General features: G+C 35.0%; 4 protein-coding genes across 8 annotated transcripts; all 4 read left to right on the top strand.

The window, feature by feature from the left end:
* Window positions 1-660: 660 nt before the first annotated feature.
* On the top strand, window positions 661-4,557 carry LOC140964459 (amino acid transporter AVT6A-like). Of its 2 annotated transcripts, XM_073424272.1 has the most exons (7): window positions 661-1,061; window positions 1,180-1,237; window positions 1,434-1,946; window positions 2,224-2,376; window positions 2,794-2,997; window positions 3,223-3,688; window positions 3,992-4,557. In XM_073424272.1, exons 3-7 carry the CDS (start codon window positions 1,517-1,519, stop codon window positions 4,128-4,130), a joined length of 1,392 nt encoding a protein of 463 aa, XP_073280373.1. In that variant the 5' UTR covers window positions 661-1,061; window positions 1,180-1,237; window positions 1,434-1,516; the 3' UTR covers window positions 4,131-4,557. The 2 variants fall into 2 exon arrangements, with proteins under 2 accessions (XP_073280373.1, XP_073280374.1); XM_073424273.1 differs by lacking the exon at window positions 1,180-1,237.
* A 583-nt stretch (window positions 4,558-5,140) lies between these two features.
* LOC140964103 (biogenesis of lysosome-related organelles complex 1 subunit 2-like) lies at window positions 5,141-6,918 on the top strand. Of its 3 annotated transcripts, none has more exons than XM_073423627.1 (3): window positions 5,141-5,294; window positions 5,956-6,078; window positions 6,573-6,918. In XM_073423627.1, exons 2-3 carry the CDS (start codon window positions 6,001-6,003, stop codon window positions 6,837-6,839), a joined length of 345 nt encoding a protein of 114 aa, XP_073279728.1. In that variant the 5' UTR covers window positions 5,141-5,294; window positions 5,956-6,000; the 3' UTR covers window positions 6,840-6,918. The 3 variants fall into 3 exon arrangements, with proteins under 3 accessions (XP_073279728.1, XP_073279729.1, XP_073279730.1); XM_073423628.1 differs by having other exon boundaries at window positions 5,142-5,294; window positions 5,933-6,078; XM_073423629.1 differs by having other exon boundaries at window positions 5,180-5,328.
* A 1,592-nt stretch (window positions 6,919-8,510) lies between these two features.
* On the top strand, window positions 8,511-16,045 carry LOC140964568 (uncharacterized). The gene is made up of 11 exons (XM_073424437.1): window positions 8,511-9,005; window positions 9,605-9,690; window positions 10,352-10,431; window positions 10,855-10,910; window positions 11,108-11,156; window positions 11,382-11,528; window positions 11,922-12,017; window positions 13,432-13,545; window positions 14,214-14,344; window positions 14,530-14,762; window positions 15,399-16,045. The coding sequence occupies exons 1-11, from the start codon at window positions 8,608-8,610 to the stop codon at window positions 16,043-16,045; spliced, it is 2,037 nt and encodes a 678-aa protein (XP_073280538.1). The 5' UTR covers window positions 8,511-8,607.
* A 477-nt stretch (window positions 16,046-16,522) lies between these two features.
* On the top strand, window positions 16,523-22,126 carry LOC140963737 (uncharacterized). 2 transcript variants are annotated; one of them, XR_012172747.1, is made up of 9 exons: window positions 16,523-16,651; window positions 16,877-17,023; window positions 17,418-17,513; window positions 18,927-19,040; window positions 19,709-19,839; window positions 20,025-20,257; window positions 20,894-21,673; window positions 21,771-22,014; window positions 22,095-22,126. XR_012172747.1 is itself a non-coding variant. In XM_073423118.1 (8 exons), exons 1-8 carry the CDS (start codon window positions 16,643-16,645, stop codon window positions 21,818-21,820), a joined length of 1,560 nt encoding a protein of 519 aa, XP_073279219.1. In that variant the 5' UTR covers window positions 16,523-16,642; the 3' UTR covers window positions 21,821-22,126. The 2 variants fall into 2 exon arrangements, 1 of the variants encoding a protein (XP_073279219.1); XM_073423118.1 differs by having other exon boundaries at window positions 21,771-22,126.
* The last annotated feature ends 27 nt before the right edge of the window (window positions 22,127-22,153 follow it).

Below are 22,153 nucleotides of genomic sequence, written 5' to 3'. Positions count from 1 at the left end.
TTAAAAAGCTCGAAATTTTGTGTTCTATTTTTCGAGTTTCGTGTTATTTTCAATGGCATCCGATCATCCAAAGAATTTGTTTATTTATGTCATCTACTTTGTTTGTCCTCCATGTTAATGTAAAAATGTTTGATTTCTCTGAGTAATGTATTTTGGTTATTGGTTGATATTTTATTTCAATAATTTGTTATTGATTTATCATTTGTTTACTGTATCTCTTTGGTCGTCGAGCAAACTCTGTTTTTAATGTAAAATTATGAATTTATACTTTTGAAATAATGTTTTCATCGTGTACGTTGACAATATATTGATTTTATATAATTACACTAGCATTGATTTTTTATTCGAAAGTTTACTTTATATAAAATTATATTTATATTGAAATGTTAATATATGTCACATGTCAAAATTTACTAATTTAAATAAGTTTACTGTGAGATAGTGTCATTAATCTTTATCCATGACACATGTAAAATAAAACAAATAAAATTTTAATTTTAATAATATTGATTAAAGGTTGGGTTTATCGCTATAAATCATCCAGCATTAATTATTTGGACTCCCAGGTTAGTTATGTCCACCCAATCCACATCGGGCCCCAGTTGCCAACGATGTAATATTATATAAATATAAATATTAAAGACAGAGAAATCAAGTCCCGATTATTCTCTTTATTTTTTATCCTTTCATTTCAGGTGAAAATGGAATTTTGGGCACACCGAAGATAATTTGAGTGTTACGATACCCAACAAGCAGGGGTCGTTTTGGTGCGTTCTCTCCACAGTCGATTGGATTTTCGGAGGAAAACGACGCCTGTGGTTATCGATTTATGTGTTATGTATGGAGAACAAATGCCCACTTACTTCTTTCAAGCAATAGAGTTCTTTAATTTACTGCCATTGATTGAATTTTTTGGAAAATAATCAAAGCGCGTCACGGTCTCTGTAGCGGCACACTTGATTTGATCATATTACCCATTTCAAGAAACGTGAAAAATTAGCTCTCGGTTTCTTTCCATTCCCATCATCGCTTCCTCTAATCATCAGCTACCTTATTAAGAGGTATAAAGTTTCTGTTCGTGTTTTTTTGATTTTTGAATGTTTTTGGATTTTAAGCTTGAGTTTTGTCCAATAATTGGATTGGTTGTTTGAGTTTTTCTTTGATTTTTAATGAATTCAGACAAGTATCCAGAAGATCCCAGACAATTTTGATTTGGGATTCAGAGTTGCTTGTTAAGGTATTTTCCACGGCTATGATATTTGATTTGAGTTTGAAGAATATAAAGTAACTGATTAATCTTGAAATCGAATTTTTTTACTGTTTTTAAATTTTATAATTTTGTTAAATGTTTTCACCTGAAAGTGATTATATCGCCTTTACTTAAAGTACAATTTTGGAGGCTAATTTAAAGTGTTTTAAACTGATCTCTTTAGGTTGAACAAGCCCGGGGGTTTGTTCTGTTGTAATTACATTAAAAGTCCAATCTTGACACAATTGTTGGACAATTACTTGAAAAATGACCACTGGAAGTACCAAGTCCACGCAAGAAAAAAAGCCAAGAAAGAGCAAGCAAGTAGTCGTCGACGAGATATCCCCATTGTTGCCCACTAAGCATGAGGAAGGGATCGGGTTCGATGAATTTAATGGAGCTTCGTTTACTGGGGCCGTGTTTAATCTGTCCACCACAATTGTTGGTGCCGGAATAATGGCATTACCTGCGACCATGAAGCAATTGGGACTCATTCTTGGAATTGCTTTGATAATCTTTATGGCGTTCTTGACAGAGGCCTCAATTGAGTTTTTGCTTAGGTTTAGTCGGACTTCAAAGTCTGCATCTTATGGAGGACTTATGGGGGATACGTTTGGAAAATATGGCAGGATATTGATTCAAATCTGCGTGTTAGTCAACAACGTCGGTGTGCTTGTTGTGTACATGATTATCATAGGTATTTTTCTTGATTGATTTTTAGTTGAGCATGCATCTCCCCACAAAGTTATTACAGGGCTTCTGTTGGGAGTTGACAAATGTCCCTTCTGTACTATGAGGCAGCCTTGGCAGCACATAAATCGAAATATAGTGTTTAGGCTACTATATTATCTAAATGTCTTGAATTGCACCTGAGTTACAAACTATAACTTTTGGTACCACTGTAGACACTCGATCCTAAAGCTTTTGTTGACTTGTTATTAATTTTGATTTTTGTGAATGCTTATAACGTTAAGGTGATGTGCTTTCTGGAACAACATCCGGAGGAGTCCATAATGCTGGTGTTCTTGAAGGCTGGTTTGGAGAACACTGGTGGAATACACGTTTTTTTGTTCTTCTTGTCACCACCCTTGTCATATTTGCTCCATTGGCAGGCTTAAAGCGAATTGGTGGGCCCCTTCTTCTTTTTTTTTTTTGGCAATAGCTCGAAAGTTGTACATGCTTTGAGATAAGTTACTTGATGACATGGTTTTTCACCTTAATGAACCAAACCTGCATGAGCAATGTGACTTTCTCCGTGATTCTTGCCATTGAATTTTATGTTACGCTTTTGAAGTATTTTTTGCTTCATATTTTTTACTTTTTCCTTTGTCTATATAGTTAGTTGTGTCATGTGAACTAGTTTCCCACCAAATACATGAATCACATTAGTCGAATTAATCTTGTATCAAGAATAACACAAGGAATTTTCTTTTATTATTATTATTATTATTATTTGCCTTTGTTTACAGATTTTGTCAGTAGTTTATTTTCTCCGTTCATTTGTTGAAGTTGAAATGTTGAATGTTTTATTCATTTGTTTACAGATTCATTGAGATACACATCTACTCTATCAGTTGCACTGGCCGTTGTATTTCTTGTCATTACTGTGGGGATTACACTCTTCAAGTTGATAAATGGAACTGTTCTGATGCCTAGATTGCTTCCCAATATCACCGATGTTGCTTCATTCTTTAACCTCTTCACCGCAGTTCCTGTTCTTGTCACCGCATACATATGCCATTACAATGGTATGTAATCAACTCGTCAATTTCATTTTTGGGACTTAATTTGCACATGTTTAATTTATGCTTTTACATTCGAGAGAACCAGAAGCTAAATTTTGATAAATATGTAAATGTACAATGGCTCTTAAATTTATAATCAGCCAGAGATTTGTGTTCATGTCCTCAAATTGAGATCCTTACAGAAACTTAGATGATTTCTTTGAGATGGATGCGTTTTCTGTTTTTCAGTGCACTCAATAGCCAACGAGCTTGATGATAGCACACAGATAAAGTCTGTTGTTAGAACCTCCCTTCTCCTTTGCTCAAGTGTGTATATAATGACTAGCATCTTCGGGTACCTCTTATTTGGTGAAGCAATACTTGATGACGTTCTTGCCAATTTCTCTACGGATCTTGGCATTCCATTTGGGTCACTACTCAACGATACTGTCCGTGTTAGCTATGCAGCCCATTTGATGCTCGTTTTTCCCATTGTTTTTTATCCCTTGAGGCTAAACATAGATGGACTCCTATTTCCATCCGCTAGGCCGTTGGCCTCAGACAACTCCAGGTTTGCATTGCTCAGTATTGGGCTCGTTGTCGTCATCTTTTTGGGTGCAAACTTCATACCAAGCATATGGGATGCCTTCCAGTTCACTGGAGCTACAGCTGCTGTTTGCATTGGTTTCATCCTTCCATCTGCGGTGGCACTCCGGTTAGTTTTTTATTTCTGTCATGCCCCAGGCACACAATACCATACAAGTAGTGTCTCTTGGCAATGGGTTTTCTAAAGTAGCCGATTTGCATCTGCACTCACTTTACAAAAAATGATATAATCCAAATTGCTAGAAGTGGTCATTGCTCGGTCATATAAAGCAAGTCACACACGTTCCACAATTTGACGTGGGGCGAAATATTACACTGTGAACCACTTGAATGCGTTAGATTATATGAGTTCCCACAAAAATTATGCCCAAATTACGTGAAGTTAATCGTGACACTGTTCTTGTTGGCCCAGGGACCCGTATGGCATAGCCACAAATAAGGACAAGATCTTATCTATATTCATGATTGTTTTAGCCATCTTCTCCAATCTGGTGGCGATATACAGTGATGCCTATTCACTATTCAAGAAGAATTCACCAAAACGTGAATAATCAATCACCTGTGATATTTACAAGCTAAAGACATCTATTGTTAAAAATGCAACTGTCAACATAATCAGAATGAAATTGTACTCATTCAGATAAAATATTTGGATTTAAAAGTGTGCAGGACCGGGTTTCGATTGCTCCTGCGCTCTGCAGCACAACTTAAATATTCGAGTAGTCTTTCTGAAAGTGGAAGGTTCTAGTTGTATCATTTGTGTTTGCATTGTATTTTCGACGATTGTGTTGCACTCAGATTCACGTATCGTCGTCGTCGTCGTCGTCGTCAAACATGAGATTAAATATGTACGGGTTCTCTTTTTCACCAGTTTGATTTCTCCCTCTTGGATTTGATATTTGTGTATCATGTGTTCCTAGAGCCTGGTAATAAATATATTTCATATAGAATGAATCCGTAAAAAGCAACGATTATTCTTTTTTTTTTTTGAAGGAAAGCAACGATTATTCTAAACTATTAAGTTTTGCTTTTGTTCTCAAATATATAGTCTAGTTTTTATATTTAGTAGCATATTTTCTAGTTCATTTAATAATATATCGTATTAACTAAATCATGAAAAATACACAATTATTTTTTAAATAAGTTAAATTAATATAAAATAAAAAGTTTGTATGTAAACTTTGTTTTTCAATGTTTTTATGATGTATATGAAAAAGCAAATAAATTTATATATTTAAGACCAAATAACTATATAAAATTGCCACTAATTTCAAATCTATAAAAATCTGGAATCTGTACTGTTTGAATTTAAATAGCGAAATAAAATATTGAGTAGAACTTATTGGAAAGTAAATTTAGGATGCGAATAATAATATTAATAAAATTTGAAATAAGAATATAAGAAAATGTAGTAGGAAAAAGAACTAGTAAAAAAGTTTCATATATTTTTTCCATAGCTAATTTAAAATAATCATTAATTAACTGTGAACATGTGACCCAAAAAAAAAAAAAAAACTTTCAGATTGGGGAATTGTAAATAAATCGCAAAATAATTGGGTGTAATTATGATTTGAGAAATTTGTGGGCGCCGTCGGTAATTTTTCTACTTTGTTTTCCATGTAAGACTACTTAGTTCTCCGATCTCCATTTAGCCATCACAGCATAGCTCTGCCCTCGCTTCTGTCTCACACACACTCTTGAAGCTGCCTTTACAGGTACATCTCTTTCTTTCATTCTATTCATCTATTGGTGTTGAAATTTCGGTTTTTTTGGGTTTTGTTTTTGATTGATGATTTGTTAAAGAATTGCTGGATTTTCTGAACTTATCACTTTGGTTTGATGTCAGGTTGAAATTTTTTTTTTTGGTATTTTGTTGAAAAAATCTGAATTGGATAAAATGTTTACATTGGTGAGAAACGCAAATACTAGTGATGGGTGATTATTGAGTTTGGAATGCTTACCCGATTCAGTTCTAAATTGTGAATTCTGCTATTCATCAGAGTCTTATTAGGGGGTTATCATTAATGAACCTCGAGATTTTTCAGGAAGTGGTTTTCGGTCATCAGCTAGCTAGATAGATAGATAGATTTTAGTTGTGCATTGATGTATCCATAATCCAAAAGTAAGTGTTGTATGAAATATTTTGATGATCCCAGTAGTTTTCTTTTCTGGCTAATGGGAAAGTGATCACTGCATGAAAGGAAATTGTATGATCACACCCAAATTATTTTGTGATACGACTTGACTTTTTCATCTTTTAATTTTTTATTGTATGGAAATTTATGTTATTTCTCTTTAAGGGTACCAAGGTGTGAAAGGGAGGGAAAAATTTGACAATTTAATTAACAAACAGTTGCCTCTGCATGACGGATGTAGGTCAACTAGTCTAGCAGGACACCCTGAGTGGCTTCTGGGAACGAGATGGAACGAGATCATCTGGCCGAGTCCCTCAATGATCTCTTCACCAGTGTCTCTAATGTGATCAAAGGCGACCTTCAGGTTATAGCTTCGTTAGATGTTTTGTTGGTTTCATAAATGTATAGTGAATGAGTTCGTGGAGAAGTGCTATATATGTATATACTTCATTAAGAGGCGGTTCTTGTGTGGGACAGCCGCTCCATCCCGTTCAAGAAATATGATATTTCACTGTGTAATTCTTTTCAAAACTGTAAGTACTTTTGTTCTTCCAAATAAATCCAATCGAACCATCTTGCCCGTCGAGTCGATCCTCTCCCAAATTATGGTATTAGCCCTTACTCCTTATGTTAGTGTCTCAAGTGAGTTTGAAATCAATGCAAATGATGCTTATCCCCTTTGGTCTAGGTAAAGATTTTTCGAGGAAATTCTGGCAATGTTGTAGATGATGCTAATATACATGCATAACTTTTTGATGGTTTCTTGTTCTTATTTCCTTGAACCTTTTCCCAATGCTCTTTGCTATGTATGGCTCTCATCCTGTGACCTGAAAGCCTGAAACTGTTCAAATGTCTCAGGGAACAAACGACATACTCAAACTTTTGGAGAAAATGAATATAAGGGTGGCGGAAGAATACACAGGCTTTGGCGATGTGGCTTCTGGTTTAAGAGTATATGTGGAGCAACTGAAATCTAAAAACTGTGGCTTCGACGAATATGTTCACCAGATCGATTCGCTAGAGCAACAAGTCACCGAGTTTGAAGCTGTAGTGTCTGTGCTTGATAAATACGTTTCTCTATTAGAAACAAAGATGAAATCTATCTACCAGATTCCACCTTCATAGATTTTGTTCGCAACTCATAGTTTAGCAATAATGTCGCAAGTCTTGCTCTCTCGTGTGTTATCAAATACATTAATTATAGAAGAGGTGAATAAACAAATCCCCGTTACTTGAGACTTATTATAGCCGCCAGGGGTTTAAAATCATAAAGTTTTGTGGATTAATTGTAAGAATTTTAAAATTGTGGGCTATGTGAAAATTGCAACTTTTTGGAACATAGGTTTTGACTTTTGACCCCCAAGTTTACAATAATTACATAACAATCCAACCAAAATTTTAAATTATTCGTACCTCTTTCAATGTTGAATGACCTCTCCTTTAAGGCTTTGTTAATCCTACATTTGCATCGCTAAGTTTGGATATTATAGACAGTTCTTCTAAGTTATATTATTATCGTTGCCGTCCTCGGTCAAAAGGAAAATTGTAAAATGACAAATATCACTCTTCACTTATATTCAAGAAGATTATCATAAAACGAATAAATACCTTGATTGAGTTCTAAAGTCAACAGATATAAATACAATATTGATATTAGGCAGGGATGCACACGAGCTGAGTCGAGTTTGACTATCATACTAATGTTGGCAATTCTTATGCGTCTGCAATAATTCATCGGATGTTGATGAAATTTTGAAGATGAAACAGTTGATGCTAGTGTGAAACACGATTTCTTTAAGAAGATTATGTCCTCCTCTAAGTGTTTCAACGTGACACTCTTCTCCAAAGATACAACAACTAACTTATGATTATAATACAATAAAATACAAGTTCATAAATCAGAAATATTGCAGACTCTTTTTATATATAAAAAAGGAAGAATATATGAGCAGTATGAATCCGTATGTTCTTTTTTTATCTTATATATTTTATATATTGTGCATTGTGTCGATGATATATGTGTTATTTCAATCAGATGAAGACTTATTTCTGAAGTGCAAATATCGATCACAACACTTTTTTGTGAACGACCAACTACCGGTAGCTCCAAACCACTTCTGGGCGTGGGCGCTCATGCTTCAAATAAACTCTCATGGGAATTTTTACTAGTGGCGCCCCGCGTTATATTTATCTTGATACGATATTTTTTTCATTTTCGAGCTTCGAGTTTTTTATGTCTTTTTTGCATAATCTTCATTAATTAAACTTTCCAACAACTACTCAACTTGTCTCGATTAAAATTTTGTAGGCTCGAGCTCCATCTAGTATTTAATTTCAAGCTCGAACTCAAATTATGAAAAATATCAAGTCAGTCGAGTTCAAACTCGAAAAGCTCAAAGTTGTTTGTATCATCGTTTTAGAGTTTAAACTTTAAATTTATATGAACAAAAACACCCTTAAATTATATATCTTATGAAAAATAATATACGGTTACTCGAGTAACTCGTGAGGTATTCGAGTAAAAACAATTAAAACTCAAACTTGACTCGAGTTCGATCTTTTCAAACTCCATTCGAATTTTAACCGCGCAATTCATGAGTAACTTGACTCGTTTGCAAATACTACATAAATGTTTAACGCTCACGTTTGCAAATAGATGAGATTATTATTTTATTATTATTATTATTAAAAACGTGAGCATTAAACATTTATGTAGTATTTGCAATTGTTTTTTTAAAAATAATTTAAGAATTTTTCTCTACAAATTTTGCGAATTGAACTTAAATTCGAGCTGCTGTTATATCCAACGCCTTCAATCAGTTATCGCCTTCAATCAGCGCGCTGTCTCCCGTTCAGACGGGCCAAAATCTCAAAAACCTAAGAAAATCACGACATGACCAAATCCATGGGCCCTCCGCCTCCAAGAAACCCTTCGACTGCCGTCGCCGAGGCTGAACCCTCAGTCTCCGAATCAGCAGACACAACTGAACTGCTCCCACCGCCTCCCTTACCTCCCAGCACTTCAGAATCTGAGCCGGAATCCGAATCCTACGAAAATCATCAAGGACCTCGAATAAATCCGCACCAGACCGATCCCTCTGAGAATTCCACTCAACTTTTCAATCCTGCTGATTCAGACAGTATTACTTCTGATAACGTTGAAAAGCAGGGCGAACACAGCAAAAACAATGCAGCAGTTCCGTACACGATTCCTGAATGGAGCGGAACCCCCTGCCACCATTTCTATCTCGAAGTTCTGAAAGATGGAGCCATCGTTAATCAATTTGATGTGTTAGTAACTCATACCTTTGGGTCTTAATATTTATTTGTTTTTGTTGTTGTTGTTTTTTTGTTTTTGTTTTTAGTTTTTATCACAGTCCCCTTTACACTATATGCTATATTTTAGTTATTTGGGAAAAAATGTTAGATATCCAGTTGATGGATTAAAGAAAACCTTTTTCCTGCTCTGTTTTAAATATTAACCAAGGAAATTCTTTAAGAGCATTTTAAAAATTTTATCTCGTGTATTTTTGTTGCATTTATATTTTCTCAAGATGTCCAGCTACCTTAAGAAAAAAACTTAGGTTGTATTTGGATGTGTGATTTGATTTAAGAATGGATTTGAACCATCTTGGGTATATAGTATAATTACTAATACATGCTTATAAATTGGTAGAGGTGGATTTGAAATTTACATAAATGATATTCATATATACAATTCAAAACGATTTTAAAGTATAGATTTGAAATCCTTCGATTATCTCAATCCAAAAGCATGGCTCAATTTTTGAAACAAAAAGTGATAAATTTGTTTTTACTTGCTTTTTCTATAATTAAGTTTATTAACTAAGTTTCATTGCATTACATTTACAACTGGTATACTCGTCCAGGAATAAGAAGGGGGCTTACTTGTTTGGCCGTGTGGATCTTTGTGATTTTGTGCTCGAGCATCCTACAATTTCTAGGTTTCATGCTGGTACAGTTCTTATATAGGCTTTCTAAATTGTTTTCACCCTCTATTTTCTAATGTTATTTTGTTTCACTCTTCCGCGAGTCCAATATTTGATTCCTTTGAATTCTTGCTTTTCCTGTAACATATAATGGGTTTTATTGCATGTACTTTCTTTGTGAAATGAGCTGCTTTCTCGTGATTCTTTGCAACGAGAAATGCCTTTTTAAGATGGAGGATGATATCCTTTATGCTCTTCAAAAGCTGTACATTTTACTCAGAAGTTGAGGGCTGAGTTGATGACAGGAATAGCATTTGGCACTTTGAGCTTTGATATGCACATTGTTTATCGAGTAACAGTTCATGTTTGGAAGTTTCCCTTGGCACATATGTTTGTTATTGCCAAAATGCAGCAGGAGTTATCCAGGAAAATTACGGTCTGCTGAATATCAAGATACATATTCTGCTATTGTTCTAATTTTAGGCTACATGTTCTTCAGCCTCATTTTATGTGTTGACAATCTTATAAGAGCCTTGGTTTTTGTTACAAACTATTGACAAAAAACCATAAAAGTTTCCTTCTTTTGGGTTGAATTATGTTTTCCATTTGGTATAAGAGTGTGATGCAGGTACTAAATATAACTCAAGTGTCTGACAACTTCTTTTAAAACATGCCGCACTTTTCTAGTTCTTCAGTTCAAAAGAAGTGGAGATGCATATCTTTATGATCTTGGCAGCACACATGGGACATTTATAAACAAGAACCAGGTATAAATTTTCTTCTTGAGTACCATGTGTATGACTCGAGTTAAGTTTTCAACAATGTATATATTGTAATTGTGTCCATGAAATATGAATCTATCTTATTTTACTTGCTTTAATTATAAATCTATCAAATTTCTTGTTCATGAAATTGACTGAGCAGCAACTGTATGCTGTTCTTTAAAGCTGGCATTCTATAGATGGCCGAGGCATATGAGGTCTTACTGGTTGCATTTTTTCTCGTGTTGATTGCTTAATTTTTCTCCTGTTCAAAAAACTTTAAATGGATTACATAAATCTTTGTGATCATCTCTTTATTTATTTTTATATTGAAATAAGAATCTTTTCTTTTTTTTTTTTCATGTTGAAATAAGAATCTTTCATTGTTTACCTTTTTTTGTTGTGATTCATTATTGGCTGAATTATCAGGTAAAGAAGAGGGTTTTCGTTGATTTGCATGTTGGTGATGTCATCCGTTTTGGCCAGTAAGTAGTAACTCCGGCCTTGGTATTTATGTTTTTTTTTACTCAGCTAACATATTTGAATCCACCTTTTCTTGTACATTTATGAAATTCTCTTAAATTTTATAGATTTTAAATGTAGTGAGATCTTCGGTATACCTTTCCCATTTTATTTTAACTTGACAGCTTTTGTTCTTATTTTTATTTTTTTCTTGGCACAGCTCATCTAGGTTGTACATATTTCAAGGACCATCTGTATTGATGCCACAGGTAAGATTCTTTTGTTACAATAATCTGTAGTTTCAAGTTCCTCGGTAGCCTGCTATTTACTCATTAAGAAAGTAATTTGTACATTCTGGAAACTACAAATCACAATTTTGTTTGCTGTTGTATGGGTAAATGGCTCTAAAATGACAGCATCAGTTTGTACTCGCTTATTATGTCATTAATTCCAGTGTATTGAGATTGTTTTCCGTGTATGGTCTTGTTTGAAAGGAAGCTGACTCGAAAAGTTTAAGAAAATCCAAGCTTCGGCTGGAGGTGCAAGATATGGAAGCATCACTTCTACGAGCAAGAGTGGAAGCATCTCGTGCTGATGGAATTTCGTGGGGCATGCGTGAGGATGCTGTTGAGGAAACCGAGGTTATGTATATTATGTTTTTTACTCGGGATGAAGTAGTTCCAGGACCAATGTTATCCAGGATTTGATTCTTGTATAGAAGTAACATTGTTGTATTATTCTACTCCTTTTCTTGACTTGTAGAAATTCAAAATCTTTTGAACCTGAAAACGAAAGCATACCACTCTGGCAGAGAAGAGCTACAATCTACAAAATTTTGGATTTTCCATGTCTCACTACTTATGTTTTCGTTTCAAATGCTAACTGATCCAATTTTTTTTTATTTTTTTAAAAATTATTATCTTATTTTGGCCTTAATTTTTTTCGTATGTATATGCTTTAACCTTCTCATAATTTACCAATTTAGTCTCGTCCTGTTCTTTTATCCTTGTTACAAAATGCTTTCTAATGTGTAGGAGGAAATTGATGAGATTACCTGGCAAACTTATAAGGGTCAGCTAACAGAAAAGCAAGAAAAAACACGAGATAAAGTAGTTAAGAGACTTGAAAAGGTTAGTTGTGTTCTGTCACCAGAAGATGTTTTCAATTTTCATGAATGCATTCAGTTGCATACTTTGCACAAATTACTTTTTTTTTTGAATTTGACTGAATTTAAATTCATTGCATGCCTACCTTAGGCTCGTGCCGGCAATTGAAAACTTAAAATCACTTTCAAACATGTTTTAATCTTCTCGTTATTGTTTCTATAAACAAACACTTTTCTGATTTGTATAGAGCAATAAAAATGTTCTTTTTTTAAAAAAATCACGGACAAGTTAAACCAGAAGCTCGGAAGTTCAATTTTCAGGCTTCTGATTTTTTAGAACACCTTCTGCATCCAAACATTACCTTTTAAAATGGAAAAATGTGCTTATTACAAAAAGAGCGGCTTTTTTTAAATTGCTTCCCCATAGTTGTCAAAGGCAGGCAAGAACTCTACGCGTGCGACCCCGGGCACAATGATTCATTAAGGCGAGCTCAGGCGTTTGCCTGGACTAGCCTTGGAAAGTAAGCGCGCCTGAGTGAATTTTTGTTAATTACTTGTTTAAAACAAAAAGCGCAAACCCAAACCCTAGCAACCCAACGCTCCAATGACGGAATCAGAAGAAGAGAGCATTGAACATGAAAACGATGTGTGGACATCTACATATAAAACAACCAAAAAAATACCGATTTCACATCTTTTGGATGAATATGAAGGATAAATTGATGTTGATCAAGAAAATGACGAAGATCAAGAAGAATACAAGTCCGAAAGTTCTGGGGAGTCTGATAATTCGATGGAAGAAGATGAATTTTATTTGGATTATTGAAGAATTTTAATGATGTTACTAATTACTATGAACTTATTAATTATTTTTTGTTTTGTATGACATTGTTACCTAATTATTTCATATTTAATATATTTATTTTAAAATAAATATACATTTTTAAAAATTTAAAAATGTGCGCTTTGATTTGGTAAGGCGCGCGCCTCGTCTGCCTTGTGCCCTTGACAACTATGTGCTTCCCTATCTCATTGCTGCCGTATTAAGCTGTATATTTTTGAGCCACAAGAACAAATTTATGAACTGTTGAAATCTATAATAGCTATAATTTATCCCACATTCTTTGGTTTTTAAGCTCCTAGACGGGTATTTGTGAGCTCGAAGCTTTGATCCATTTACATTTTCATGTCATGGTTGGTTTTTACCTTAACATCTCTATTCTCTTTTGATATTTGTGACCATGCATTACCTACCTGGATTATATCTGTTTTCCACCATTTGTTTAGATAAACCTCTCATAATTTTGTGTGTTGTTTTAGGGATGATACGCCCTCCTTTCCTCATGTCGGATATTAGTCTTCTAGTTATGTAGCTGGCAACATTTTCTGGTATAGAAATTGTAAATCTATATCATCAATGGTTTCATGTTCTTCCGTAGATTGGTCACATGAAGAAAGAGATAAATTCTATCCGAGTGAAGGACATTTCTCAAGGTGGCTTGACTCAAGGACAGCAAACTCAGATTGCTCGAAATGAGCAAAGAATATCACAGGTATATCATAATTATGTGGGCATTTTGAAAGAGATATTTATCCACATTGCTAAAACATTTGGCTTAGCTGCAATGTGTACAATTTTTATGGCTAGTTGATGATTCAGTTTATTTAGTCTAACAAATTTCAAAAGTGTTTTCAATTTGGTCAAACAAATTTCGAAAGCAATTTCTATTTAGTTAAAAAAAAAAATAGAAAAAATCATACTAATCATTGAACATTTGTGAAAACCTGATTGTTTACCTGGACACTGTAGATACTGTTATCCGACCTACATCTGAGTCAAGAATCAAGATATTTCTGATTCCTTAAGCCAAGCCGATAACTTAGAAAAGTTTTATATTTTCGTTTGAGGGTTAGAAATTTGTAAGTCAATTTCATATCCAGTCGCATACAGTCACTGCCATCATTTATCACTCGTCTATTACCGAAAAGTAGTAGAGGACATACTATATTTCAGAGTGTTCTTTGCCATTGGGCTGTGAATCCTAAGTCATCTTTTACCAAACACTTTTGTCCATAAAATATTGATATGACAACCTCATTCTTAGAGTAATAGATGTTTCTATTAATTCGATCCCTGCAATTTTGACTTATTATATTTATGGATGACGTGTTTTGAAAATCAATTTGCTTTCTGTAATTTTAACACACGAACCTTTATTAGATAATGGAAGAGCTTGAGAATTTGGAAGAGACTTTGAATGATAGTATTCAGGAAAGTTTGGGTGCACGAGCTGGAAGGTTGTCCCGAGGTAAGAAAAAAGGAGCTACTGAAGATGAAGAAGATTATTTCAGGTACATGAAAAAATCTATTAGTCAACTCTGTACAGTAAGTGAAAGATCCTGACCTGTCTCTGGAAAATTGCACTGAGACCTTGTATTCTTTGTTCTGTAGTTTCTCTCTTGTCACTGAAATCCAATCTCAATGTCATATAATAGGACTTATACATTTACTGTATACATGTGTTATTCACAAGCAGTGATGACGATGATTTCTACGATCGGACACAGAAGTCCTCAAAGCACAAGACTGGAGAAGACCAATCTGTAGAAACAGCTGATTCTCTTCTCGATAAGAAAGATGCAATAGTGAAAAAGATGGAAGATAAGAGAAAACTGCTTCTGGGCAAGGACAAAGCAACAGAGACAAATGAGGTGGTTGAAGCTGGAGATGCACTTGATGCGTACATGAGTGCAGTTTCGTCTCAGTTAGGTGTGTTAAGTCTTCGTCAACATAAATTTCTACTCTCGGATCTCTCTTTATCTCCTCTTTTATTATTTATCACAAGAGATTGAACATTTATATTTTGTTGTACTGTCTAAAACTGAATCATTTCTGTCACTGACGTGTTCTAAAACATCCCAAAGAATTTGTGTCACTTGTGGATGTGTCAGTTTTGGCAAGCAGTTTCTTTTCATTTTCATTCTTTTAGCTACTTGTTTTAATAGGTTAATACAGTTCTCTTCTGAAGAAATATTTTTATGGTCATTGGGTTAAATTTAGTTCACTTGAGAAAATTTTCTAAACAAATAATATTCACCGAGTTTGAATGCAAATGGCTATCTTCTAATCAAAATAAGATTCTTCATCCTAGTTGATGTGACGAAATCCAAACAAGAAGTCTGATCTTTCCTTCAAACTGGCGGGTTATCTTTATCTAAGTGATCCTTAGTGGCACTACCACTCAAATTCAAGATGTAGATTTTCTCTGAATGGATGATAATCCTGATGTGTGATTGTTCTTTACTTTAACCCTCTTATGAATGGGCAAAAGTGGTGTTGGGGGGATTATATGCCCGGTAAATCACTTCACTAAATTTTATTGGTTGTTTTCTTGCTTTGCAACAGTTCTGGACAATGAGGAAAAGATCAGTAAAGAGTTATCCACTCTTCAATCAGAGTTGGATAGGATTCTCTACTTGCTGAAAATTGCCGATCCTACAGGAGAAGCTGCTAGAAGGAGAGAATTCAATGCACAGAAACCTAAAGCAATTGTGAATCGTATTCCTGATTCGGACAAAAATGGAAGTATCCTAGCAGAAGCTTCATCAGTTAAAACCATCCAAGACATGGTTATTATTGATTCGGCTTCAAAATCTGGTGAAAAGCAGGAAGAATCAGAGTCAGTACCTGACAAAGCTGAGACTTCAGCTCCTGCATATACCGTTACGAAGCCACAATGGCTTGGTGCTGTCGTGGATAGGAAAATTCAAGAAATTGTACAAGAAGTGCCAGTAGATTCACAGGAGAAAGATCAGTTTGTTGACTACAAAGATAGGGGGACGATGCTGATCACACCAGATCCTTCCCAGGTGGAAACAAGAATTGAAGATGCATCCCCAGGTTTGATAATAAGGAAGCGGAAACATGTTGAAATTTCCAAGGTTAATGAGGTGAAAGATCCTGAATCATCTGTTGATTCTAAGCTTCAAGCGGAAGATGCTGTGGCCTTGTTACTGAAGCATTCAAGAGGANCTTCTCTGTTTTTTTTTTAATATTAACTTAAAATGTAAAAGGCCCAACCCAACCTTAAACCCTAGCAGCCCAGTTAACAAATTAAATATCATGAGGCGACAAGAGCAGAGTGTGCAGACTGCAACAGAATTACAGAAGACAACAACGTGACAGCGTGAATAAGAGAAAGGCCAAGAACCATTTATTGAAGAAAGCTCAGGTATCAGTTCTAGGGACTCTGATGATTCGATGGAAGAAGATGAACTTGATTTGGATGATTGAAGGATTTTAATCGTGTTACTTATTATAATGAACTTATTAATTATTTGTTGTTTTGTGTGACATTGTGACTTAATTATTTCATATTTTAATATATTATTCTAAGATAAATATATTTTTTTTAAAAATAAATAATGTGCGCCTTGCTTCGGTAAGGCGCGCGCCTCGCCTTGCGCCTTGCGCCTCAGGCTCCAGAGCCCTTGTGCGCCTCAGTGCGCCTTGCGCCCTTGACAACTATGGTGAGATCTTCGGTATACCTTTCCCATTTTATTTTAACTTGACAGCTTTTGTTCTTATTTTTATTTTTTTCTTGGCACAGCTCATCTAGGTTGTACATATTTCAAGGACCATCTGTATTGATGCCACAGGTAAGATTCTTTTGTTACAATAATCTGTAGTTTCAAGTTCCTCGGTAGCCTGCTATTTACTCATTAAGAAAGTAATTTGTACATTCTGGAAACTACAAATCACAATTTTGTTTGCTGTTGTATGGGTAAATGGCTCTAAAATGACAGCATCAGTTTGTACTCGCTTATTATGTCATTAATTCCAGTGTATTGAGATTGTTTTCCGTGTATGGTCTTGTTTGAAAGGAAGCTGACTCGAAAAGTTTAAGAAAATCCAAGCTTCGGCTGGAGGTGCAAGATATGGAAGCATCACTTCTACGAGCAAGAGTGGAAGCATCTCGTGCTGATGGAATTTCGTGGGGCATGCGTGAGGATGCTGTTGAGGAAACCGAGGTTATGTATATTATGTTTTTTACTCGGGATGAAGTAGTTCCAGGACCAATGTTATCCAGGATTTGATTCTTGTATAGAAGTAACATTGTTGTATTATTCTACTCCTTTTCTTGACTTGTAGAAATTCAAAATCTTTTGAACCTGAAAACGAAAGCATACCACTCTGGCAGAGAAGAGCTACAATCTACAAAATTTTGGATTTTCCATGTCTCACTACTTATGTTTTCGTTTCAAATGCTAACTGATCCAATTTTTTTTTTATTTTTTTAAAAATTATTATCTTATTTTGGCCTTAATTTTTTTCGTATGTATATGCTTTAACCTTCTCATAATTTACCAATTTAGTCTCGTCCTGTTCTTTTATCCTTGTTACAAAATGCTTTCTAATGTGTAGGAGGAAATTGATGAGATTACCTGGCAAACTTATAAGGGTCAGCTAACAGAAAAGCAAGAAAAAACACGAGATAAAGTAGTTAAGAGACTTGAAAAGGTTAGTTGTGTTCTGTCACCAGAAGATGTTTTCAATTTTCATGAATGCATTCAGTTGCATACTTTGCACAAATTACTTTTTTTTTGAATTTGACTGAATTTAAATTCATTGCATGCCTACCTTAGGCTCGTGCCGGCAATTGAAAACTTAAAATCACTTTCAAACATGTTTTAATCTTCTCGTTATTGTTTCTATAAACAAACACTTTTCTGATTTGTATAGAGCAATAAAAATGTTCTTTTTTTAAAAAAATCACGGACAAGTTAAACCAGAAGCTCGGAAGTTCAATTTTCAGGCTTCTGATTTTTTAGAACACCTTCTGCATCCAAACATTACCTTTTAAAATGGAAAAATGTGCTTATTACAAAAAGAGCGGCTTTTTTTAAATTGCTTCCCCATAGTTGTCAAAGGCAGGCAAGAACTCTACGCGTGCGACCCCGGGCACAATGATTCATTAAGGCGAGCTCAGGCGTTTGCCTGGACTAGCCTTGGAAAGTAAGCGCGCCTGAGTGAATTTTTGTTAATTACTTGTTTAAAACAAAAAGCGCAAACCCAAACCCTAGCAACCCAACGCTCCAATGACGGAATCAGAAGAAGAGAGCATTGAACATGAAAACGATGTGTGGACATCTACATATAAAACAACCAAAAAAATACCGATTTCACATCTTTTGGATGAATATGAAGGATAAATTGATGTTGATCAAGAAAATGACGAAGATCAAGAAGAATACAAGTCCGAAAGTTCTGGGGAGTCTGATAATTCGATGGAAGAAGATGAATTTTATTTGGATTATTGAAGAATTTTAATGATGTTACTAATTACTATGAACTTATTAATTATTTTTTGTTTTGTATGACATTGTTACCTAATTATTTCATATTTAATATATTTATTTTAAAATAAATATACATTTTTAAAAATTTAAAAATGTGCGCTTTGATTTGGTAAGGCGCGCGCCTCGTCTGCCTTGTGCCCTTGACAACTATGTGCTTCCCTATCTCATTGCTGCCGTATTAAGCTGTATATTTTTGAGCCACAAGAACAAATTTATGAACTGTTGAAATCTATAATAGCTATAATTTATCCCACATTCTTTGGTTTTTAAGCTCCTAGACGGGTATTTGTGAGCTCGAAGCTTTGATCCATTTACATTTTCATGTCATGGTTGGTTTTTACCTTAACATCTCTATTCTCTTTTGATATTTGTGACCATGCATTACCTACCTGGATTATATCTGTTTTCCACCATTTGTTTAGATAAACCTCTCATAATTTTGTGTGTTGTTTTAGGGATGATACGCCCTCCTTTCCTTATGTCGGATATTAGTCTTCTAGTTATGTAGCTGGCAACATTTTCTGGTATAGAAATTGTAAATCTATATCATCAATGGTTTCATGTTCTTCCGTAGATTGGTCACATGAAGAAAGAGATAAATTCTATCCGAGTGAAGGACATTTCTCAAGGTGGCTTGACTCAAGGACAGCAAACTCAGATTGCTCGAAATGAGCAAAGAATATCACAGGTATATCATAATTATGTGGGCATTTTGAAAGAGATATTTATCCACATTGCTAAAACATTTGGCTTAGCTGCAATGTGTACAATTTTTATGGCTAGTTGATGATTCAGTTTATTTAGTCTAACAAATTTCAAAAGTGTTTTCAATTTGGTCAAACAAATTTCGAAAGCAATTTCTATTTAGTCAAAAAAAAAAATAGAAAAAATCATACTAATCATTGAACATTTGTGAAAACCTGATTGTTTACCTGGACACTGTAGATACTGTTATCCGACCTACATCTGAGTCAAGAATCAAGATATTTCTGATTCCTTAAGCCAAGCCGATAACTTAGAAAAGTTTTATATTTTCGTTTGAGGGTTAGAAATTTGTAAGTCAATTTCATATCCAGTCGCATACAGTCACTGCCATCATTTATCACTCGTCTATTACCGAAAAGTAGTAGAGGACATACTATATTTCAGAGTGTTCTTTGCCATTGGGCTGTGAATCCTAAGTCATCTTTTACCAAACACTTTTGTCCATAAAATATTGATATGACAACCTCATTCTTAGAGTAATAGATGTTTCTATTAATTCGATCCCTGCAATTTTGACTTATTATATTTATGGATGACGTGTTTTGAAAATCAATTTGCTTTCTGTAATTTTAACACACGAACCTTTATTAGATAATGGAAGAGCTTGAGAATTTGGAAGAGACTTTGAATGATAGTATTCAGGAAAGTTTGGGTGCACGAGCTGGAAGGTTGTCCCGAGGTAAGAAAAAAGGAGCTACTGAAGATGAAGAAGATTATTTCAGGTACATGAAAAAATCTATTAGTCAACTCTGTACAGTAAGTGAAAGATCCTGACCTGTCTCTGGAAAATTGCACTGAGACCTTGTATTCTTTGTTCTGTAGTTTCTCTCTTGTCACTGAAATCCAATCTCAATGTCATATAATAGGACTTATACATTTACTGTATACATGTGTTATTCACAAGCAGTGATGACGATGATTTCTACGATCGGACACAGAAGTCCTCAAAGCACAAGACTGGAGAAGACCAATCTGTAGAAACAGCTGATTCTCTTCTCGATAAGAAAGATGCAATAGTGAAAAAGATGGAAGATAAGAGAAAACTGCTTCTGGGCAAGGACAAAGCAACAGAGACAAATGAGGTGGTTGAAGCTGGAGATGCACTTGATGCGTACATGAGTGCAGTTTCGTCTCAGTTAGGTGTGTTAAGTCTTCGTCAACATAAATTTCTACTCTCGGATCTCTCTTTATCTCCTCTTTTATTATTTATCACAAGAGATTGAACATTTATATTTTGTTGTACTGTCTAAAACTGAATCATTTCTGTCACTGACGTGTTCTAAAACATCCCAAAGAATTTGTGTCACTTGTGGATGTGTCAATTTTGGCAAGCAGTTTCTTTTCATTTTCATTCTTTTAGCTACTTGTTTTAATAGGTTAATACAGTTCTCTTCTGAAGAAATTTTTTTATGGTCATTGGGTTAAATTTAGTTCACTTGAGAAAATTTTCTAAACAAATAATATTCACCGAGTTTGAATGCAAATGGCTATCTTCTAATCAAAATAAGATTCTTCATCCTAGTTGATGTGACGAAATCCAAACAAGAAGTCTGATCTTTCCTTCAAACTGGCGGGTTATCTTTATCTAAGTGATCCTTAGTGGCACTACCACTCAAATTCAAGATGTAGATTTTCTCTGAATGGATGATAATCCTGATGTGTGATTGTTCTTTACTTTAACCCTCTTATGAATGGGCAAAAGTGGTGTTGGGGGGATTATATGCCCGGTAAATCACTTCACTAAATTTTATTGGTTGTTTTCTTGCTTTGCAACAGTTCTGGACAATGAGGAAAAGATCAGTAAAGAGTTATCCACTCTTCAATCAGAGTTGGATAGGATTCTCTACTTGCTGAAAATTGCCGATCCTACAGGAGAAGCTGCTAGAAGGAGAGAATTCAATGCACAGAAACCTAAAGCAATTGTGAATCGTATTCCTGATTCGGACAAAAATGGAAGTATCCTAGCAGAAGCTTCATCAGTTAAAACCGTCCAAGACATGGTTATTATTGATTCGGCTTCAAAATCTGGTGAAAAGCAGGAAGAATCAGAGTCAGTACCTGACAAAGCTGAGACTTCAGCTCCTGCATATACCGTTACGAAGCCACAATGGCTTGGTGCTGTCGTGGATAGGAAAATTCAAGAAATTGTACAAGAAGTGCCAGTAGATTCACAGGAGAAAGATCAGTTTGTTGACTACAAAGATAGGGGGACGATGCTGATCACACCAGATCCTTCCCAGGTGGAAACAAGAATTGAAGATGCATCCCCAGGTTTGATAATAAGGAAGCGGAAACATGTTGAAATTTCCAAGGTTAATGAGGTGAAAGATCCTGAATCATCTGTTGATTCTAAGCTTCAAGCGGAAGATGCTGTGGCCTTGTTACTGAAGCATTCAAGAGGATACCATGCATCAGATGAGGAAGAAAAACCTGTTGGTGAAAATTTGCTCAATAATAAAAAAACTAAAGATGGGAGAAAACCGCACCGGGTGCTAGGTCCAGAGCGACCATCTTTTCTGGATGATGAGTCTGATGCTACGTGGGTTCCGCCTGAAGGTAATCAATCTTCTACTAAATATTGAGAGTTGAGACTACTTGGATGTTGACTTTTGTGTTGTTTCCTTTGTTTTTTGTGCTACGACTCTTCGCACAGGTCAATCTGGTGATGGAAGAACCTGTCTGAATGATCGTCTCGGTTACTGAATATTGATTGGATTGCTTCGGAATTGATACTTGAACTCCTGTACATATGATTAGTATTTGGCTAAGGTTGACATTCTGTTCGTAGGTTTTATGTTATATCAATCACCGCCTTGTATGAACTCAGTTATCGTATGAAGAGGAGATAGTGTGAGAGATGCTCCCCTCCGAGTCTCCGTCTTTCTGACTTAGTAGAGGTATAAATTGTACTCACTCCACCAGAATTTTTTGTTTTTTCATCTGAAATCTATGAAGTACAGCTGAAATTTACGCACAGAATGCTGTTGGGATAATGAAATTGTTTGATACTCTGTGGTCTGTTCTTTGAGTAAACCC

Source organism: Primulina huaijiensis, chromosome 18 (assembly GCF_012295235.1).
Source record: "Primulina huaijiensis isolate GDHJ02 chromosome 18, ASM1229523v2, whole genome shotgun sequence".
NCBI classification, from domain to species: domain Eukaryota; kingdom Viridiplantae; phylum Streptophyta; class Magnoliopsida; order Lamiales; family Gesneriaceae; genus Primulina; species Primulina huaijiensis.
This window is presented reverse-complemented; position numbering and strand designations above follow the sequence as displayed.

Coding starts and splice junctions, on each gene's coding strand:
- LOC140964459 (XM_073424273.1), top strand. CDS start 1,517: ATGACCACTGGAAGTACCAAGTCCACGCAAGAAAAAAAGCCAAGAAAG. Junction 1,947..2,223: donor TGTGTACATGATTATCATAG/GTATTTTTCTTG, acceptor TATAACGTTAAG/GTGATGTGCTTTCTGGAACA. Junction 3,689..3,991: donor CCATCTGCGGTGGCACTCCG/GTTAGTTTTTTA, acceptor TTGTTGGCCCAG/GGACCCGTATGGCATAGCCA.
- LOC140964103 (XM_073423627.1), top strand. CDS start 6,001: ATGGAACGAGATCATCTGGCCGAGTCCCTCAATGATCTCTTCACCAGT. Junction 6,079..6,572: donor TGATCAAAGGCGACCTTCAG/GTTATAGCTTCG, acceptor CAAATGTCTCAG/GGAACAAACGACATACTCAA.
- LOC140963737 (XM_073423118.1), top strand. Junction 17,514..18,926: donor TAGTTAAGAGACTTGAAAAG/GTTAGTTGTGTT, acceptor GTTCTTCCGTAG/ATTGGTCACATGAAGAAAGA. Junction 20,258..20,893: donor TGCAGTTTCGTCTCAGTTAG/GTGTGTTAAGTC, acceptor GCTTTGCAACAG/TTCTGGACAATGAGGAAAAG.